This window comes from Camelus ferus, chromosome 35, assembly GCF_009834535.1.
Source record: "Camelus ferus isolate YT-003-E chromosome 35, BCGSAC_Cfer_1.0, whole genome shotgun sequence".
Lineage (NCBI taxonomy): Eukaryota > Metazoa > Chordata > Mammalia > Artiodactyla > Camelidae > Camelus > Camelus ferus.
Genome location: NC_045730.1, coordinates 24,625,812 through 24,648,066, shown reverse-complemented (window position 1 = coordinate 24,648,066; position 22,255 = coordinate 24,625,812). Strand labels below are relative to the sequence as shown.

The window sequence follows — 22,255 nt, the reverse complement described above, 5'->3', positions numbered from 1 at the left end:
ACCTTATGAATATTACCTTATGGTAAAGGGACTTTGCAAATGTGATTCAGTTCAGCATCTTGGGATGGGGAAATTCTCCTGGATTATCCACATGGGCCCACTGTCATCACAACAGTCCATATAGGAGGGATTCAGGAGGAATCAGAGGAGATGACAACATAATGATGGGAGCGGAAGTTGGAGTGATGCACCTTGAAAATGGAGGAAGAGACCACAAGCCAAGGAGCAGAGGCAGCCACGAACAGCTGGAAAAAAGGCACAGAGATGGATTCTTCCTCAGAGTCTCCAGAAAGACCAGCCCTGCTGATACTTCGACTGTAGCCCAGTGAGACTGCTTTTGGACTTCTGACCTCTAGAGCAGTAAGAGAATAAATCTGTGTTGTTTTAAGTCCCGCAGTTTGTGGTAATTTATTACAGGAGCAAAAGGAAATTAGTAAACGATGGAAATCAGTGAAAACAAAGGAATGTGCATGGTTATGAAGTCTCTAAAATGTAGGTTATCTAATTCTCCCCTTCCTCTCTGCAAATTATCCCCACGGCATTGAACCTTTTGTCTCCATTGTGTAGCTGATCTATTTTCATTTAGGCATTCTTTTTTAACTTATCATCTACAGTGAAAAACGTAACTGCCTAATTCCTAGTTCTAACAGATTGTATGTGTGCAGAGAAAAGCCAGTGTTTGAATAGTCACTCAGAAATGATCAAATGAATTAAAATATGTTTTCTGAAAACTTTAAGATTGGATGGACATTTCAAAGAAACCATATGTTCTTTAACTTACTAAACTCAATAGAAACCTACATATTTCATAAGGGGTTTTTATACTTATTATTATATGTGATCAAAAATGTCCTTATTTAAGTAGAAATTAAATTATTGCAGTAAAATGAAAAGTTCTAAGAGTGTATTATAAGATCAGGAAAAAATAGGAACACATCTTAAGCATGTAACACTATTTACTGTCTGCTCTTTATAATTAATTCAGATAGGATAATCACTTCAAACCAGTTTAATACCTTAAATTATCTGCTTTTGAGATAAATCAAAGTCATTACAATTTCAAAATGTTTAACAGCCAGAAATAGCAATGTGTGAATCCATTAAGAATTTTCCATCTAATTAAGGGTCAGCAAACTATGGCCTGAAAGTTAAGAATGGATTTTACATTTTTAAATGTTTGAAGACAGAATCAAAAGAGGAAGACTATCTCATCATGCATGAAAATTTTATGAAATGTAAGCCCCCCGAATAGTTTTATTGTGTGTTGTGGACTGAATTTTTGTATCCCACCCACAAAATGTGTATGTTGAAATCCTAACCGCCAAATAAATAGTATTTGGAGGTGAGGCCTTTGGAGGTGACTCGGCCATGAGGATGGAGTGCTCAAGATTGGAATTAGTGCCCTTAGGAAAGAGGTCCCAGAGCGCCCCCTCGCCCCTTCCCCATGTGAGGACGCAGCAAGAAGGTGCCATCTGTGAACCAGAAAGAGGGCTCTCTCCAGACACAGAAGCAGCTGGCACCTTGGTCTTGGACTTGCCATCTTCCAAACTGTAAGAAGTGAATTTCTGTTGTTCATAAGCCACCCAGTTGATTTTGTTAGAGCAGCCCAAATGCACTAAGACACTGGGACTCAGCCATGCCCTTTGTTCGTGTGTGGTCTGTGAGTGCTTTTCCTGCCCCCCGCAGAGTTGAGGAGTTACGACAGAGGCTATGGTTCCCAACCGGTATTTGCTATTTTTAAATTTTTTTTAGTATTATTGGGAGTAATTAGGTTTATTTATTTTTTTTTTTAAATGGAGACACCGGGGATTGAACCCAGGACCCTGTGCATGCTAAGCACTGCGATCTACCACTGAGCTATACTCTCTCCCCAAAAATGATTTTTTTAAAAAGCCTGACTTGTACATATTAGAATCAAAAATGGTGCCACATTTACATGCTGTGCAAAAAGCTGTCGTGTTAAAGTGTGTGGCGAGGGCTCTGTTTGGTGAGGATTAGTCTTTTCCTCTGGAGCATTAGCAAATTTCCCTAACTTGAGACCTCTGATGGTGCTCTGTCTTTGGAAAAGCAGTGTGACGCCCGTGCCCGTGTCCTTGGCATCAAGGCATGTCTGAGGCGCTGGGCTGATCTTGTCAGCTGTATCCAGGGTCCAGCCTGACCTCTGAAGGAAGCAGCTTTCCTTCCCTGGTCTGGCAGATGCAGTTTTGTTGGTCACGGTGAATGCATCTTAGCTGAGGCTTTCTGGACAGTAAGAGATGAGACGTCAGCTCACTCTTACAGACATCCCCTCTCCTTAGACTATAAATGGGACAGCAGATGGCTGTCCCGCACTTTGGGCTGTCAGACTGCAATCTGACTCAGTGCCTTGGGGAACGGCCGCTTGTGAATAAGCAAACCAGGTCAGTGGTTTGCACTGAGAGTGACCCACTGACATTGAGTGGCAGAGAAATCACAACTTAAGCTCTTCTATGGGGTAAGTTTCTGCTTTTTCACAACAACTTAGGGTGCTTGGTTTGGATACCCTCCTTCTAATGAGATGGAGGAAAGGAAAAGCAGATTCCAAGGAAGCTCCATTGTAGAATCCAGTTTTAACTGCCTTCCCAAAACACAGCCTGCAGAGTGCGTGTGCGTTGCTATAGAAATGGTATATGCTAAACCAGCTTCCTATGCTGCATGGTTCACGTGTGTCAGGCATTCAGGAATACTCACTCCTAATTGCCCTGCGGTGGATTTGTCTCTGCATCAGATGGGGAACATTACTGCTGATGCTGTATTCATTTGAACTAGTCCTTTTAGGTGAGTCATGGCCAGCCTGCTCTTGAAGGTGGAACTTGATTTAAAATACAGATGTAAGATTTGATTCCATCTCATGGTTTTTCCAGGGAAGAAAGGGATGGGAGTTCTTGAAGCACCGAATTATGTCTGTAACTTTAAGAAGATGAAAATAGTATTACTGGGGTGTCCTTTTCTCTGTAGATCATGAGCCACATGTTTTACATAGAAGATGGTATATTGCCATGCAGAGGTGTAGTGAGTGAATTACAAGAGGGGTCTCCATGGCACTGGGTGGGCAAAAGTTAGGACGAAAGAAGGGCGTTCATGTTTCTAACAATTAAGTGTGTATTTACAGGTGTGATATTAATTTTAGAACAATACACATTATCTTTTTTTTTTTTTCCAAAAAGAACAGACTCAGTAGTTAAGGGAATCAAAGAAGCAAGCAGACTTACCTATCTAAGCATAATGTCAATCTGTCTTTAAGAAAGATGATCTGAGCGGGGAGGTTATAGCTCAGTGGTAGAGCACATGCTTAGCATGCATGAGGTCCTGGGTTCCACCCCAAGTACCTCCATTAAAAAGAAGGAAAGAAAATTGATCTGAAATGGATTTTGCCAGGATGAAGGTAATTTCTTAGAAACAAAGAAATAATTCTCAAGGAAAGAGTCTCTGCATTTCCAGATGTTAAAATTGCCCATAAAAGTGAATCGGGCTTCTCTTCAATATATAGAAGGGGGAAGAAAAGGTAATTTACCTGCAAAGAAAGCTGACTGAAGCAGTGCAACACAGAGAACTCTGAAGGTGCAGGACTTAATTTGGACAAACACCAGTCCAGCGAAAACTTTGTCTGGCCACAGATCTCTGCTGCCAGGTGGCCAACAAACTGTGGTCCGTTTTTGAGACACAGATTGGTATCTTTTGGTCACCATGGACCATCAGCATCACAGTTGTGATGTTCCACTCCTGCTGCCCAAGTGGAATGGAGTCAGGCCACAGAAAACATGGGGAGACCGAATGCTGAGTGATCTCAGAACATGGACATTTGCTTTCTGACGTTGCCTAGCAACTCAAAAAACACTCTTGTAATACTAATCCATTCCTAAAAATTGTTAAGCCTTTTGTGTTTGCAGAACCCCTGCCGCCCCCCACTCCCCGCAATTCCTGCAACAACCAAAAAAAAAAAAAATGAAAATTTTCAGAAAAGAAGACCATCATACTAGCAATCTTATAGTTGTGGTTCAGGGCCACTTTTGTTTTCAAACCCTATTCGGAGAGACTTAATTTTCCTAAAGGGTCATTTTATACAGAATGAGAACTTCTCACGCTTGAGTTGAACAGAAACAATTTTTGGCAAGCTTTACAAATGACTTTTGCTCATTTTGTGGCCTTAGAGCGTATACATCAATATGTTCCGCCTAAAAGTAAGTGTCTCACGTTACAGTCAGCCCTTCATTACCACTTATGGAATATCTACTTTGTAGATTATCTGTGGCAAGTGTGCATCCCCCAGCTGGCTTCCCCCATCACCTGGAATCCTCAGAGCTTTCTGGCTTTGCTGCCGCTTGGCCTGGGTCTTAAGCACAGCATCTCAGATGATCGGTCTAATATCAGCCTGGGTGAAAAATAATCACGAAGGCAAAGCTGCCATAATTTATTTTAAAACCGAGTATTTTTTAAAATGCCTCTGTTTTCAATTATCTCCACTGAAATGGGTAATTAAAAGGTAGAATTATTTTTGATAGATTTGAATATTGCACATTGTACAGCATTTGGCAGGAGTGGATAGAACACAAGCGGCCTGTAGCCCAGCAACTGAGACAGCTTGGACATGGACACTGGTTCCTGTTGATCTTGAGCCAGTCCTTTAACCTCTCTGGGCCTGTTTTCTCACCTATAAAATGGGAATAATAATAGCTGTCACCTCTGCCTCATAGAGTGGCTGTGAATGGAGAGCCCTTACAACAGTGCCTGGTACTGGCCAAAGTGCTCTATAAATGTTGGCTATTGTTATAATCACCTTTGCTCTTATTCAGCCCATATTTAGTTTGTGCTTTGGGGGTAAAGCATAATGTAAGGGAGAAGGACGGGTACCATGAAGTCTTCGTGTCCTTAAATTTAATACCCAGTCTCATCCAAGGAAGCTTTGTAGCTGGTTTGCCAGAACATCCAGTCTGATTGGTCAGTACTCTTGTTCTGCAAGTTATCCCACATTCTGAATGTCATTGCTGTCTCCCTGTTTCCAAATGACTCAAAGTTCAGAATAAATGTTGCCTTTTAATTTGACTTGAGAGAGATAATGTACATAAAACACCTAGTGCATTGCCAGGCGTGTATTAAGTTCTTAATGTCTTGGTTCTTGCTGCCCCTTCTCTTGAATCACCCCTTAAAAATGATTTGCATGCATGCGCACGCACATGCATACACAGAACACGCACATTGAACAAACCCAGCCCACGCAGGATGTGTTTTGTTAAAGATTTCTGCAGAAGCGTGCTTGCTGGCTCTGCATTACGACCCATAGAGGAGTTGTACGTGGCAGCCTGGCCATTTCACATGTGGGAAGTTCACCTAGATCAAAGGGGAAGAAAAACAGGATCGTTCGTGAAAAGATGTTTTTGTCTACTCATTCTCAGCTGGGCTTATTCATTAGCAAAACAGGTATGACCATAGACCAACACTTTTCATTACTATTCTCAAAGAAACCCTGGAAGTAGGGGGCTATGTTCTTTATTAATCAGAAAGAAGCCAAAATTTAGCACAGGGGAGTATTTGATACATATGCCCAGTATCCTAGGAATGGAGCAGGGGAGATGCAAAAAGCGATTTCCTTCAGACTTAAATCCCCTTCCTGTTCGAGGGTATCAGATTTTGTGCATTCCTGCTTCTATGCCAAGATTTAATGTGGCTTTAATAGAATAATGGACTGGATCTGGGGGTGCAGAACCATAGTCCATTCCCAGATGTGTTTTGTTTGGCCCATACAGTTGATTCGGGGGTATTTATTTGTTTGTTATGTTTTAATTTACTGCCAACATTTAAAAATTGAAAGATCTCCTGTGGAATTCTGTTCTTGGCTTCCCTTTTTAAAAACTGAACACTTTACTCATTTCAGCAAATAGACAGTGAACATCTTCTTTGCGCCAGGTTTCACTCTGTTCAAGGCTCTTGGGATAAAGCAATGACAAAACAAGTCAGGGAAGGTCCCTGTAATCATGAGGTTTTTGTTCTAAATGGAGGAGACAGACCATCAGTTTACTTCACTGGCGTAAGTGCTTTAAGACGGTTAAGTGGGGTGATGTCAGAGATGGTGACTGGCTGCTCAGAACCTTTGGACGAATGACATCTGAGCTGAGATCCAGAGACACCAAGGAGCCTAACATGGGAATGTCTTGCAGGCAGAACATTCTAGGCAGAAAAAAAAAAAAAGGTAAATGCAAAGTCTGAAGATTGGAACCAATTTAGCCAGACCTGCAGCAGCCAGTTCACGGAGAGGCACTGCCTCCTTTAAATGGCTGTCAACTACTGGTCAGTAGTCTGGCAAGTGACTGGATTATTTCTGAAATAATATTCCTGAGGGAAATATTCCTGAAATTGCTTCAAGCGCTGGCCACCCAGTAGATGCACCCCGGCAACACTGTGGGAAATGGTACCGGGGTTTTCTCAAAGGATCGTCATGCCCACAACTGTGAAAATAATTTAGAGCTTTGCTACTCAAAAGTGGTCCACGGCCTGGGAGCTTGTTGGAAATGCAGAATCTCATGCTGTGCTCCAGACCCACTGAATCAGAATCTTCATGTTAACAAGATCTCCGCTGTAATGAGCTCTTTTTACAAGCAGTGGTTAAGAGCATCTTACCACCTCCGTCCAGATGTTCATCAACTTGTCTTTTATGCCACCCTTCATTCTGAGCAAGTTTTTTTAATGCTGGGGATTAGTGGCTGTGCTCCCCATAATCCTCATCTGCCTTCCCTACCCAATCCCTTCTGACATGTAATTGCAAGATGGATATTGGATTTAGTGGGTAATGAACAGAATTTCTCTCCAAATGGGCTTAATTACCCTGCACGCTGATACTGCTTTCTGGAAATTGATATATACCTGTTGTAAACTCAAAATTCTCTCATTAAGTTTTATTAAGGCTGTTATGCATCCTAATACCTCTGGCTACCTATTTAAGGCATGAGCTTTCTATAACTCTGCCAGAATCCTATGGTTTTCCCATTACTGCTCTCTCCTAAAATTTGTCTCAGTGAGTCTTGTGATAGCTCAGCTAAAGCTTAAAGGGGGAAAAATCAGTGGCTTGGATTAAATTTATTTTTAAGAATCCATTTCTCAAAACTAACCCTAAAAATACCCAGGGAACATGTTGTATTTGAACACTGATTCATTTCTTGTTTTAATTTCTAATAATTCAATATAGCTGTGATTTTATGCTTTGAACAGAAGGTCATCGGTGATAGTGAGTTGCCCTTAATTTTATTTCTATTTGAACTGGTCCTGAGATATACTTGCCCAAAGCTGCAGGAATCCAACCATCTGTACGTAACTTTCACTCGTCAATTCCATTGCTTTCAACAGGAGCCATCAGATAATAGAGCACCAGGTGAAACACTCTGCTGTGTGATTAACACGGAATGTATCCACCTCGCAGAGTTCACAAACAGTAATTCCAAAAACGGGAACACAGCTATTGAAAGGCATAGCTTTTAATTTGGGGGTGGGGGGGGAGACTACTCCACAATATCATAAAAATATGCATTGCTGCTGTTTCTGCCGTGCTGATGGACGGGACATAAGGGCTGGTGGACTTTCCTGTTCTGACTTTCACAGGTGATCTTGTCCCGCTGAAGTTCTGTTGCAGCATGCAATAAAATAGACTCAGAGCTTAACACTTCTACCCGTACAGCTGGTAGAAAAAGGCAGTAGAAGTTATAGTTTAAGATAATGCAGATGGTAGTCCTGGAAAATAAGTCAGTGCCAGTTTCTAGAGAAATCCAGTGTATTTGGGAATCTCGGGGGGGCCCTGTGATTGTAAGTAGCAGCAATAATAGTAAACAATAGCTATGGATCTGAGAGATACATGCCTCTTAAGGAGACAGCCCTGCGATGAGCTAATGCCCACACCATCCTGATCATTCAGCAGGAGTCACCACCACCCAAGCAAGAGGGTCACTGGCCATAACCAACAGCTGAAAGGCAGGACCACCAGAGGTTCCTACTGTCCAAGTTTGTGCCTGTGTCGTGCATGCATGTGGCTCACCTCTCAACACCAATGTTCCCAAATATTTCTCAGTGAACAACTAAGTTGTTGGAATAGAAATGGCTCTGTTTCTCAGTGTGATATTCACCTTTTAACCCACAGAACTTTTTCTGAGATGAGTTTTCTGAGGGGCTGTGGAGTTTCTTCGAGTCCCAGTTCGTAGACCTAGTGGAACTCACTCCTGTCTCTTTCGGGAAAAATACATCAGTCAGAATATATTAGTGGCACAAAGTAGAATCCCCAACTACAAGTGCTTAAGTGATGAGGCCGTTTATTGTTCACGTGACAAAGGAAGTGTGAAGCCACCAGCTCCAGGACTGCGCCCTGGGCTCTGTGAGACCACCAAGGACCTTCCGTTCCTCAGCTGGGGCCACCCTCGCGTGTCCTGGGGTCACACAGCTAGAAAGGGGCAGAGCTAGAATTCCCAGGCGGGCTTATCTTCATCCAGGCAAGTCATCGATGTGGTCAGTTGGCCCTTGATTGTGCTGGACTTGGATCTGCCCAGTGTCCTGGGGTGTGACATGGTCACGAGTCCCAGTGTAAGAGCAATGACTTGTTTCTCTGTATATTGGCTAAGGTGCCAGATGCCAGCTTCAACTCGTCATCTGTTAGAATGCAGGTTTTCACTTCTAGTTTCCTTCTCAAAATCAACAGTGCTCATCATAACAGACTTTTCTGCTTGTTACTAAATGCTGAGATGAACTGGCAAGGCTTCGAGGCAGAATAAGTGGGCCAGGCAGGAAAAGCAGGGTAAAGCTGAACCCCGGAGGTCGTTTTCAAGTTAGACATTATGTTTCTGCTTTTTTCATATTTTAGAGTTCTTTTCCCCTTTAATAGCCATTTGTTTACAGTTTGAAATCACTTTTTCTTTTTAACTGAAGTATAGTCGATTTACAATGTTGTGTTAGTTTCTGGTGTATGGCATAGTGATTCATATATATATATATATATATATATATATATATATATATATATTCCTTTTCATATTCTTTTTCATAATAGGCCATTACAAGATATTGATTATAGTTCCCTGTGCTATATAGTAAGACCTTATTGTTTTGAACTCACTTTTCTTTATATTTTGCAAATAAAAGCTGGTTTCATTCTTGCCTGGTAACCAAGCAAAAAAGCAGCAGCCTTGGTGATTGCTGTGAGACCCCATCAGATCTCACAGGTGAGCATAAGGCATAGCTTTCAGCCTGTCAGTTACTGTGTGCAATCATCATTGCGATTAAATGCAGCTTCCAAGTTAAGAACTCATGGTGCTTTATACCCCCAGCAGATCTTGACAGCTAAATACATAACTAACACTGTCTCAAAAGATGAGGATAGTTTTTTTAACAAAGCATTTATCCTTGAAAGGATCTCTAAATCTTTCCAATGTGCAAGGTTTCACTCTTAGAGAATGAAAATTCAGACAAAAACTGATCTCAGGGTGTGTACTGAAGAAACAAGACACTGAGCTTGGACTCAGAGGATCTCTGTTCCATGTCTGCTTTTATCCCTCACACTGCAGCCTGCGGACTTTATTCTAGATGCAGTCTTCACACAGTGGGTTATCTGGTTCCCAGTAGTAGATGCCCCTAGTGGGGAGTTGGGGGCTGTTGATGGTGAAGGAGCAAAGCTGATAACAGAAATGCTAATGACAGCGTGTAGGAAGGGTGAGGGAGAGAGGGGAGGGAGGAAGTGTGGAAGGAATCGGGGAAGGAAGGAGAAGGCGGCTGTGGGTGGGAGTATTTAGCATAAGAGCAAACAACTTCATACCTCAGTAGAGACCTAAGAGCATCAGGAATTTAGGACCAACATCAGTTAATCATAATCCTGACCCTGAATGATCGTGAAAAATCAAAACTATACTCAACATTATAAGGCAGAAGTAAATGATACTTTTTAGAATTATGTAAAACTGCCTTTTCAAACTTTGGGAAACAAGTTACGTGGAAGAATAACTTCCAAACTGTGTTCAGGTGATGTCCCGGGGGTTGCAGGGTTGGGGTGGGAGGGTTCTTGTGACCTGTTTGCAGAGAAGCCTGTCTTTTATCTGTTTTCTATAATAATTTCTTAATTTTCTTAATATAAAGATTCCAGTAAAGAGTGTTAAAATGCTTTAAAAACTATATGAAAACTGCTGATCTAGAAGTTTCAGTGACGTGGAGTTTCGTTCCCCGGTGATGCCGGGCATGTCTCTGCAACCCTCACACGCGTGCAGTCCCAGGAATAGATATGCCAGGGGTAAGAGACAGAGCACAGAGATGCTCGTGGTCCCCAGCCTGCCTGCTCCTGCCTCACCCACTTAACAGCCGGCTACCCTCCCCGGGCAGCCAGGGCAGTCACAGCTGTGCTTCACGAGAAAGCATGGGGTCCTCCTGCCCACGCACCTTCACCAGCGGATCAGCCTGGAGACTCTGCGTGTCCCAGCAGCTGCCTGGACTGCCTGTTCGTCAAAAGACACCTGAGACCACCATCAGGAAGCCCTGTCGTGCTGCGATACCTTAGGGCCTGCCCTCATGTCTGGACCGCAGAGGAGACAAGTTTCACCTGAACAGCCCTCAGGGCAGTTGTGCTGACTCAGGAGTACCCAGAGGCTGGCCCCACCCAGGAGGCAGGTGGGCAGACAAAAGGAGAAAAAGCAGGAGGCCTCCCACTTGGAATTTTCCACAGAGCAGTAGCAACCTGCATCCTCCCCGATCTGTCTGAGCAGTGCCGAGGCCCCCACGGGGATGAGGGAGGACCTGATCTTTGCACCCTGGCCATGGGTCCAGCAGTCATATGACGTTACTCAGCAGAAGAGACTCTACAGAGGTCTGTTTGTCCTTCTGTCCCATCACCAGTGAAGATTCCCAGCACTGGCTCCCTGGCCATGAAGACAAGAATCTCTCGTGTGTGCAGCTCAGGTGGGAAAACATCCTCTTCCCACACCATCAGGATTTCAGTAATGAGAAGCATATGTTTCTAGTACACAATTCATTAATTCTTGTGTTCCCTGTAGTGAATTTCCTCGCGCAGAACACAGAAAGCTTGGACAAGGCTTTTGCCAATAACAGCATGATTGTTGAATCCTAAGACAGTGTCACCCTTGATTCACTGAATACATGCACATTTTGTGGAAAACTTAGGCCAAAATAAATGCCTCTTTCCCAGCTGGCTTAGTTCCCTCTAGTCTGAAAGGGCAGAATCCCAATCTCAGCTGCACTTCCGTAAGGAGATCTTTCCTGCCAACCACACCCAGCCCTGCACAGAAGGTCATCTGATATTACTGGGGGAGGGGGGTTGCACGTCTGGCTTTCACACTCGGGTACTACCTCGTTCCCACGCCAAGGATATTTCTAGATGCCGAGAAGAAGACAAAAGGAGCACAGGACACAGGCCCACACTGGCCGAGGACATCAGACATTGGACAAGAGGTTAGCAACTTAGACAGCGTAGGTTTCTGGAAAATGGATGAGGTAGTAACCTGTGCCTTGGGACCCCTGAGACACATGCTGGAGGGACTCAGGATAGACACAGGATGTGTCTTGAATCTTGAAAGATGGGTAGGTTTTTGGAAGAGAGGAGAACCACGTGAGGTTGGAACAACCGTTGGGGGCCAAAGTCGCAGGCTCAGGTAAAAGTGTCTGTTTTGAGAACCGACCTGAGAAGAGCAGGATGAGGGGTGGGTGGCACCACACCTGGAAGGGCAGGCGGTCAGAAAGCTCTGACCTCACCTCCTCTGCGCCTCCAGTTACAAGTCCTGGTGGCCTCCCACTGCTGATGGCATTGGGAGCCCTGCCCAGCCCTCCCCTTCCATCCCTGGGCATCTTGTGTTTGTACATGCTGTTCTGATTCCTTTCTCGCTGCTCCCTCCCGCCTCCCACCCTCAGGTGACAGCTTGACTGTTCCTCAGAGACCGACTCACCCCCAGCCTTCCCTGCCCGCCCCAGGTGGCACTCTCCTCCCTACGCTCCCAAAGCAGCTTGTGTTCCATCTTCCCAGCTCCCACCAGCGTCACATGGGCCCTCAGGCTGGACTTGGGGTCCTGTCAGCTGGGTGCGTGTGTGTGTGTGTGTGTGTGTGTTTATGTATGTGTGTGTGTTTGTGTATCTGCCCACTAGATTTGCCCTCCCAGTATAACTGGGAAGTGTTTTAAAAGCCCGTTTTGGCTGTGTTGTAGAAAGCCAAGGCAATGTGGCCCATCCAGGTAGGGAGCTTTGCCCTTGACTGAGCAGGAATCAGGACTCTTTGAGGCTCCAGCTCTTTTCCTCTGGGTCTCGTAAGCCTAACCTAGTATCCGTTCCCCTTGAAGAGCAGTGACTCAAGAATCTAATCTGGGGGAAACTGCAAACCAAAAGAATGCAGGCCACTTCCTGGCTGATAGGAGAGCCTGGCCGGGCTGCTCCTGCGGGAGACCGTGTGGGGGCAGGGCGGTGGGGTGTGGAAGTCCTGAGCTAAATAGCACGGGACCCCCAGGGGAAAACCGGAAGTGGTGGCAAACAAACAGTCTGCTCTCTGCCTTCAGGAAAACTTTCTGACCCAACACAGAACCCATCTAGCTGCACTTGTCAAACGCCCTCCGTTTCCCTTTCCTCAGCAGCCCGGTGGAGAGTGGTGCTTGGAGGGACTGAACCATCTCTGGGTGGATGCTCTTCAGCCAGTGAAGCTGAATTGAGCATCCTTGTCCTCGTGCTCATCTTTGAAACTTCCATCTTATAGTCTCGTCAAACTTGAATTGAAATGCCCTGGCGCCATGATCCAGCCCGTTGCGTGGGGAGGTCAGACAATGCCAGGCACCTGCCTGGTCTCCCCCATCCTCCTTCTTGGTTCAGCTGCTGTCAGCGAAGGGCGGGGGCGTGGGGGGGGGCTGGGAGGAGGGACGGGAGGGCGGGGCTGGGGCACCTTTCCATCCGCTGTATTTGAATGTTGCTATGGCAACGGAGAGGCCCTAGAAGCAGCGCAAAGTATTGTTTATTTCCTCAGGAGGGGAAGAAATCCACTCTTGGCATCTCAGTGATGTGTGTACCTGGGAAAGGCAAGGATTTGGAGACTGGAAGGTGGCATATTTGGTGCACAGCTGGAGCCTTTAGGCCTAGAGGGGTCAGGGTTCCACACACAGCCATTTCAGGGGGTGGGCCTGTGGGTGCGGAGCGCTGTGGGCCCAGAGGAGAGCTGGAGCCTGGTGTAAGGTACCTGTGACTCCAGGCTACTGAGTTGGCGGGGTGCGCACAGGCCTTGGGGGGCCCAGCCAGCACTCTCTTTTGCACCCCCACCTCAAAGCACGGGTCTCTACAGGTGAGACAGGTGATAGCCAGAGTCTTGGGCAATGGGGTCTGCTCCTGGGAACCGTACAAAGTGAAAAAGTTACCAAGCCCTGGCGAGCTTTGTGGGAGAGGCAGCAGGGCAGAGCGGAAGAAGCAGCACTGGCCTTGAGGACAGACAGAGAGACAGACAGACCTAGTGTCCCCTGCTCTGCTCTCTACCCCGGGGGGCCTCAGAAGAGTTCCGTGTCTCACCAGTCTCCGGTCCAAAAGGGGGAAATAAGTCCTACTCTGTAGGACCGTTGTGAGAACTGTAGGTAATATATATAAGAGACATCACTGTGATTAGCTAGCTTGTAGTAGGTGCTCATTAATGTGAAATACTAGTTAAAGTAGTAACTGAAAGACAGCACCGCCCTGGGCTTACTCGGTGTCTCCCAGCATCAGAACCAACTGGAAGCTTTTAAAATACTCAACTAAGCCAAGCTTGCAAGGTGGGACCAAGATGTCTATGTATTTTTTAAAGCTTCCTGAAGTAACTCTGATGTCACCAGTCTGTGACTTCGGATAGGAAATCCGTTTATTTGCTTGAGGATGAAGAACATAAATAGCGCTGGAGTTTCCCCTCTTCTTTCCCCTCCCACCAACCTTTTTCATGCTACCTTTATTCTGCTTCAAAACTCCAAAGGCTTCTGGAAGAGATCGGCCAAGATGGCAGAAGTCGTAACCTCCAAATGCTTCTGCTAAAATGATCTGTGTTTGGAAGCAGGGCTGCGTGATAGAGAGGCTGAAAGTAATTTAGTCAGGAAGACAAAGAGAAATGAAAGTCCAACTCTTTACTGAAAGGAGGTGAAAAGAATTTCTGCAGAAAGTGAAATGCAGCCCCTCCACGACGGTTGGACCCTTTGGGCTCTCAAGGGTTTTACACGTGACACTTAAGGTGACTTGTACAAACCTTAACTAGGAGTTTTGCGTGCCTCTGGCTAAAGTTCTTTTCCTGCATCCCACAGGAACGTGGTTGAAGAGTGGTCTCGGCCTTGTGCACCAGGAGGACAGCCAGCTGACGTGGACGTACATTGCCCCACAGCTGGGGTACTGGGTGGCAGCCATGTCTCCTCCCAGTCCAGGTAACAGCATCCCCAACACCTGCAGTGATGGAGAGTGACTCTTGCGGTTTCAGGCTAAGTAGGATTCTGAGAGTGACTTCAGCAGGGAGTCACATCTTCCTCCAACCAGTTGGAAATGTGAAAATCAAACGATGAGACAAAGGTATTTTGTGGGGGTGGGGAAGTTCTGGTTGGAACTTTCCCATCTGGGATAAGAAGAATGCATAGGAAAGAGTCTTTTCTCCAGTCTCTGTCTTGCTCAGACAGCTGCCATGGGGAATTATTAATCTGAAGCCCACAGAGGTGGTTTCAACCTCCTCCCTAATTCCTGAAACAGCTGTGGCCTGGTGGAAGAGAACGTGTAGCGAAAGGCACTCACCAGAGGAGCTAGCAAAAAGTCACCATTCATTGGAGGCTTCTTGGGGCAAAAACCTGGAATGAGCATTTCTGAAAGGCTTAAAAGCAAGCCTGTTACTTTATGTCTAAAAGAATATTCATCTCCACTTAGGATATGTGAATTAATTTGTATTGTTCAAAGTGTGACTAAAAGTTTATTTTTTCTAACCTAGCCGCCCTGATTTATCCCTCTGAGTGTTCCAGAATTGGTTTGTTTGTTTTTTTTGTTTTGTTTTTTTTTCAAAATAGTCACCTTAGAAGAAGTCTTTCCAGTGGTGGCTTCTATTACTTCAAAATGCCTTTCGGACCTACCTCCTTTGGATAGTCTTCATTAGTGAAACTGTTCGTGGGTGGCCATTCTTTATACTCAGAGGGTCCCTTTGATTTTTCTTCAACGCATCTAAAAGTCACCCGCCTCCACATGTGGTGAATAGAGTAAGTAATTGAGCTAGGCCAAAATGTGCTAGGATTAAAAGTTGTCTCTTGTCAGTTACCCATGAAAGCTGTTCCAAAACGGGAGTCCAGAATATTTTAGCGATGGATTTTTCACTGGAATGAACACTTAGACTCCCAACGTGACTAATTTGATGGAAGTCAATCCAAGATGAGGGTTGAAAAATCTGTTCCATGTACTTTAGGCTCCCATCCTGAGAATATGTCACTTCACTTCTGGGTTTTAGAAATATGTTTCCCTTTACAAGAATGGTCTCGTAGCCATGTAGGTGTGCACCGGGTTCAGAAATGCCCCATCTCCAAATCTGGAATGCCTGGAATATGACTCTGAGTAAGGAAAGAAAGAAAAGATACTCCTTAAGCACCAACGTAGAGGCCACAAAGCCCACACGTTAGAGTTAACTTTTATTTTCGATCTATTTCAAACAACCGTGGCTCTCAGTTTTCCCATCATGAGACAGATTAATAGATGCTTTTGTAATGAAGGGAAAAAGAATGACTCCATGTAGGTTGACCAAGCTTCCTGAGAGCAGGGAAGGAAGAGGCGAAAAGCTCTAAAAAGCATACAGATTACAGCCCCTGGTGGCTTTTAATGTAGAAACACATCTGTTGGTATCCTCACACCTGTCACCTTTATTAAAACAAATCACAAAACAAGACACTGCTTTCATGAGCCTGAAACCAACGAGAACATAATTAGAGCTTTCTCTTTCATTCTCTGGCTAAGAAGCAAGTGAAATATGGCTATGAATTTTATCAAGATTTCCACTGGCAGAAGTTAAATAATAACATTTTAAGTGCTTAAAAGGACCAAGCTTCAGTTATTTGTAAATGATTTTTATGGGTACCCCAGATTTCTTGGTGACTCCTGCCAGGGCATTACCTATGTCTGTGGGGTGGTCTCTACGTAAAAAAAAAAGAAAGTTTCTCTGAACAATTAAGGCCATGTATAGTTGTCAGTAACTTTTCCATCTTTTGTAAATATTAACTCCCACTCACTCCTACTGAAGTGATTTATAGTTAGGAGAGAATGCTGTTATCTTTTGAACTTAAGTGATGTCACTATTTTCAAAAATCAACAAGTCCCCCTGGATTCATGTAGCTTTTAAGAGATATAGCTCCTTCTAAAGATTTTTGAAGAACTGTATCCCTTAGAATATCAAACATTAATCAATCAATGGGTGTTTATGGTGATCATAACCACGCTACTCCGAGGGAATGTGTAACCACACTCCTCCCTTCTCATCTTTTGGTGCCCTGCCAGGATACCTGGATGCCAATACTTCTGTGCCCAAATATTGTACTTTGGGGGGATTTTTGTTTTCGATGTCAATCCATTGTCAGGGACGTTAAGATAGGTTCTTACGACTATTGAACATAAACAGTAAATTAAACTGCCTCTTGGGATTCTTCCCAATGTAAATTAAGAAGAAAACGTGTTTGCCTCTGATAAGCTTGTCTGTAAGCTCTGAAGACGTCTGCGGCCAGTTCAGACTTGCCATTTTGAAGAGGTGCTAAAGAGGAAGATTTTATTTTTTGTAAATGGGAGACATTTTAGAAACTCTCGATGCCCCTGTAAGGAGCTGCAGATTTTTTTTTAAGTCATAGGGAATTTATTTCCTATGTTTCAACCGATTTATTTCGGCCAAGGGCTCTCTACATAGTAATCATTGCCCAGAGAAAGTGAGGATAAAATCTGATGATTTTTTTTTCTCCCACGGGATCATAAAATCCTCAGGTGTTCAGGCCAGGTCTCTGAGTCGACGAGTCCCACTCGTTGTATGATTATGCATCCAGTTTTCTGGTATTAAAAGGCCACATATTCAGCATGATGAACACGGCACTGGATGCAGCTCTCCTCCTGGCTAAGGAGGGACATGGTCACTACACGTAGACTCTGAGTGCTCACAGTGCTCAGTGATGGTATGGGGATCCCTTTTCATTGAGGGAGGTTAGGGTGATGCTGCAGCCACACAGTGATGCGTTTGCTGCTGGCCCTGCTCCACGCCCCAGCCAAGAAGAGTAAGAAAAACGTCACGCTCTCAGTTAGTTAATCCCTCTTTTTATGTAAAGGCTTTCACAAATCTAAAATGCCCGTTTCTGACCTTCTAGGTCCCGTTGTCACACAGGACATCACCACGTATCACACGGTGTTTCTTTTGGCCATCTTGGGAGGAATGGCTTTCATACTTTTGGTTTTGCTGTGTCTCCTTTTGTACTATTGCAGGTAAAGTTTCACCAGTCGGGGTGCTAACTTTTTAAATTTGGAATTTCTTGCACAAGCATTGATATTGAGGTCTCTTCTCTGAGTCGAGGTCCTTTTTTTCTCATAAGAAAATACGTAAGAACCAAATGTATGTCATGTAAGTTGCAAACACAGGACGTGAGAGGCATGCATGCATGATGTTTCTTAGGAAGGAGTCATTAAAAAAGTTTGATCGTCACGAAGATTCGTTCAGAATATTCCTAAATGGTAATTAAGAGGTGATATTCTCAAGAACAAAGCAGAATTGTTCTTACTTTGATGCCTTGTCTGTTCGGCTTGCAAGAATGTTTATTGCCGACTCTGGGGCACCCACTTTTGAATGAATAACTTGGATGTTCTCAGGGTGAAAGCTGCAGTTTGAGACCCTCAGAATCAAAATAAGGCTGAGGGTGTGGGGTGAGAAGGCTTCTGGTTTTCCATTAGTTGTTTTGTCTTGTTTCTTCCTGCGAGAATTGAGAATGAGATTTTGACTTGAAAACTCAGCATTCTGAGAACCTCTAACCTTCAGGTTTGTATCTTTGCTCACAGACGGAAGTGCCTGAAGCCCCGCCAGCACCCCAGAAAACTGCAACTCCCTGCCACCCTGGAGAGTTCCAAAAGAGACCAGTCAACTTCCATGTCACACATCAACCTGCTGTTTTCTCGTCGGGAGTCAGAATTCCCCGGGCCACTCTCTGTCACCAGTCAGGGCCGCCTGGACGTCCCAGGCTCAAAGGAGCTGATGGGCGGAGTCCATTTAGAAGTGATGTCTTCCAGCGGGGAAGCAGACATGCATACGCCCATGCTGAAGCTCTCCTACAGCACCTCACAGGAATTCAGCTCTCGGGAGGAACTCCTGTCCCACAAGGAGGAGGATAAAAGCCAAATCTCCTTTGATAACCTGACACCGAGCGGGACGTTGGGAAAAGATTACCATAAGTCAGTGGAGATTTTCCCCTTAAAGCCCAGGAAATCGATGGAGAGGGAAGGCTATGAGTCCCCTGGCGGCAGTGACTACAGGAGGAGTTACAATGCCATGCTCTCACAGCCCTTATTTGAAAAGCAAGAGAGAGACGGTCAGGCCTCCGTTAACCATATTTCCACAGGAAGTAAGCTCACCATTCAGGAACATAAGTACCCTACGCCTTCATCTCCAGAAAAAGAGCAGCTGCTGGATCGCAGACCTACTGAATGTATGATGTCGCGCTCAGTGGACCACCTGGAAAGACCTACCTCTTTCCCGAGGCCCGGCCAGCTGATCTGCTGTAGTTCTGTGGACCAGGTCAATGACAGCGTTTACAGGAAAGTTCTACCTGCCTTGGTCATCCCAGCTCATTACATGAAACTCCCAGGGGACCATTCCTACGTAGGCCAGCCCCTGGTCGTTCCATCTGACCAGCAGCTCGAGATAGAAAGACTGCAGGCTGAGCTCTCCAGTCCTCACGCAGGGATCTTCCCACACCCCTCCTCTCAGACCCAAGCCCAGCCCTTGTCTTGCCAGGCGATCTCACAGCAACACTTGCAGGACGCCGGCGCCCGGGAGTGGGCCCCGCAGAGTGCGTCCATGTCGGAGTCCCTCTCCATCCCAGCGTCCCTGAATGACGCAGCCTTGGCTCAGATGAACAGTGAGGTCCAGCTCCTGACCGAAAAGGCACTGTTGGAACTGGGGGGTGGGAAGCCCCTCCCTCACCCCAGGGCGTGGTTCGTCTCCCTGGATGGTAGGTCCAACGCACATGTCAGACATTCCTACATTGATCTCCAAAGAGCTGGGAGGAACGGAAGTAATGATGCCAGTTTGGATTCTGGCGTGGATATGAATGAACCAAAATCTGCCCGGAAGGGAAGAGGAGACCCCTTATCTCTGCCGCAGAGCCACCCACCGGTCCAGGAGCATCCACAGAAAGAGCCAAGGGCCGCAGAGAGCTCCACCTACACGCAGCTCATGTACCTGGACGACATGGACCAGAGCGGCAGTGAATGTGGCACCACGGTCGGGACCCCTGAGGACAGTGCCCTGCGGTGCCTGCTGGACAGCTCTGGCCGGAGAAGCGGCGGCCAGCTGCCCAGCCTACAGGAGGAGACAACAAAACGAACTTCCGATGTCCCCCCGGAGCCAATGGCCAGTCCTGACCAGAGGCAATCTGCTCAGGAGGACGAGGAAGATGAAGAGGACGACGATGACCAAGGGGAAGACAAGAAGAGCCCATGGCAGAGACGGGAGGAGAGGCCCCTGATGGCGTTCAACATCAAATGAGTGACCACAGAGCCACCCCCCAGGGGAATATGATACAGTTGCCAAAAATCCTTTCTTACAGAATCGCTTACCTGTTTGTGAAGGAAGATGAACCTCTCCCACTAAGGGAAGTGGACGTTTTTCCTGCATTACCGTTGGCTGTGTAAGTGTCAGAGAGGAAGTGAAGGTCTTACTCAGAAGAAAAGGTGATGTTAACGGATGCCTCACCTCCAGGGAGATGGCTGACCTCAGTGTCTGAATGTCAATGTCGTCCCACGAACCTGCTGTGTCCACCCCCGAGGACACCAAAACATCACATGTGATGTCACTAGGTTCCGCTGATAACCTCAGTTCTCCCCCAGATTCTGGGAACAGATGAAACTCTTTGCATTGCTTGAATCCGTTCTATCACAATAATGCTCCTGTGAAGTTATTACTGAGAAATTAGCTTGGCACTTAGTGTCTCGAGGTGCGCATCATCTCCAGGGGAAACTATGCATCGCTGCTTCTTGGTCTTACTTTGCTTAGATTTTTGCTTTGGTTAGGTTTCATTTCCGGTTTGCTTAAAACACACACACACATGCAATTTGGTTGTAAGGATTTTATTCCTTCATTTTCATCTGTTCTGCTTCTCGGTGGTTTATTTCGGTATCTGCTTTCAGGAACTCCTGAGTGTCATCTCATAATATCCAAGCCTTTGAATGAAATAGTACTGAAGTTTTTATCAGCTGCCAGTCCTTCAATTCTGGTCCCATTAACTCCAAGTGCCTTTTTTACAGTGACAACAGACAGTCCCTTATTTTGCTTTTTTTCGTTGTTGTTTTTCTTGATTTCTTTCATTGAACAGCCTGGATTTTATAAAGCTATTAAACGATACCCCTTTTCTTTAAACTGCATGCTGCCAAGTGCCCATTTGTGCTCAGAATTCTCATTTCAACTCTGTGTACTCTCTCGTTCTCACCTGTGACGTGGATTCTGTTTAGCTGAGATAGACTAGAGGACACTTTAGCAATCCCCTTCCCTGTTCCATCCCTTTGGCCACTAGCCACCATTATGGTTTTCTTGGCTGTTTGTATATATGGTTACGTATTAACTCTGGAATCCTATGGGCTGATCTTGCTCAGCAAGCAGACTGAATGTGACTATTAAAAAAAATCTTACGTACTATCCAGAAGTGCCAGAATGACTCTTCTGTGCATTCTCCTTGAAGAGCTGCTTGGTTATCCAAAAATGAAAACTCAGAATAAACTCTGATTTAAAAAAAAAAAACTATTTTGTGGTCCTTTTCATTCATTCTGAGCCATTATTAGTTTCAGAGTTGCCATTAAGAATTCACTCTTCATTCCTTGGGCAGTCTGAAATGCCAATGGGACCTTTTTTTTCAGAGACTAACACATAGACACCGAGGAATTTGCACGATGGTTAAATCCTAAAAATCCACCTTGCTGGTTAGTTTCATTCAAGAACACAATGTAACATTTTATTGTGTTTCTGCACTTTACAAGAAACTGATTGTTTTATATTCAATATTGATCCACCTTGAAATAGCTCCAAAAAGATGTCATTAAAATGACCAGAACCATCCCAGACGTGTGGAACTGTTAATCAAAATCATTAATGGGGCCATCAGAACATAGAACAGATCAGTGGAAATTAAGCTAGCTTGCTTTGTTATAAAATCTTTATTATGAGTTCTACACAGGTGGAAAACGAATCAAGCTGGGTTTTATTATTATAATTCTCAAACGTTGATGTTTAGTCTTTTTGCTTTTAAAATGATTGAGAGAATCCTTGACAGAATTGAAGCATCTGAGTGGATGGGAGTCTGTGATTTAACAAGTGAGGGACTGTTTACAAGTGAGCATTCTCACCAATAGGTGGCAGAGAAACCCTTGCAGACTTCCCTAAGACTCTAGGTAAGAGCCATTTGTCAATTATGCTCCAAAAAAAGAAAAACTACGTGGCCTCTCCAAGAATACCTGGGGCAAGACATAGGTGATGGGGGAACACTAGGAGGTCCCCACCCCTTTGCAGCCCTTCCTTCAAGGATGCGAACGCCATCACCTCCTTAAAACACTGGTTTCCAGAAGAGCCTCGTTTACAGTGCCTGTTACCTGTGACTTGTAGGTGACACATTACCTGTCAGTACTGATTATGGGAGACGTGGAAGGAAGCTTGGGGGACAGGGGGCTTTTCTGATCCCTGTTTATGAGGACATACCTGGATCATTCAGGATTACGGAAAGTGTGGAGCAGCCAGCAGTGGTCACAAGACATTATGTCCCTAGAAAGACAAGACAGGGAGTTTGCCAAAGGGAAATGGTTCTGCTAAAGATGAAACTTACTCGTTTTACACTTGTCCAAAAAGAGGCTCAGAGGCTAAAGGTTTTGCTCAGGGTGCCAACAGTGATCACCAGACTAGAATTGTCTAGGAAGTTCACCGTAACTGGGTGGACTTGAAACATTGTATTTATCTCATCACAGTGTTCCGAATCAATTATATTGTGTGAAGAACTAAAGCTGGCAAAGGTATCTTGCTTATGCCACCTAGTGG

The 22,255-nt window shown here is 45.1% G+C and overlaps 1 protein-coding gene across 5 annotated transcripts in view; it reads left to right on the top strand.

Moving 5' to 3' along the window:
- FAM171A1 (family with sequence similarity 171 member A1) overlaps window positions 1-20,971 on the top strand; it is a 123,898-nt gene extending 102,927 nt beyond the window's left edge. For all 5 annotated transcript variants that reach the window (XM_032474018.1, XM_032474019.1, XM_032474015.1 and 2 more), the window contains 3 exons: window positions 14,280-14,396; window positions 17,337-17,451; window positions 18,019-20,971. In XM_032474018.1, the coding sequence (XP_032329909.1) occupies window positions 14,280-14,396; window positions 17,337-17,451; window positions 18,019-19,723 (1,937 nt within the window). In that variant the 3' untranslated portion in view covers window positions 19,724-20,971. The remainder of the gene's footprint in view (window positions 1-14,279; window positions 14,397-17,336; window positions 17,452-18,018) is intronic.
- The last annotated feature ends 1,284 nt before the right edge of the window (window positions 20,972-22,255 follow it).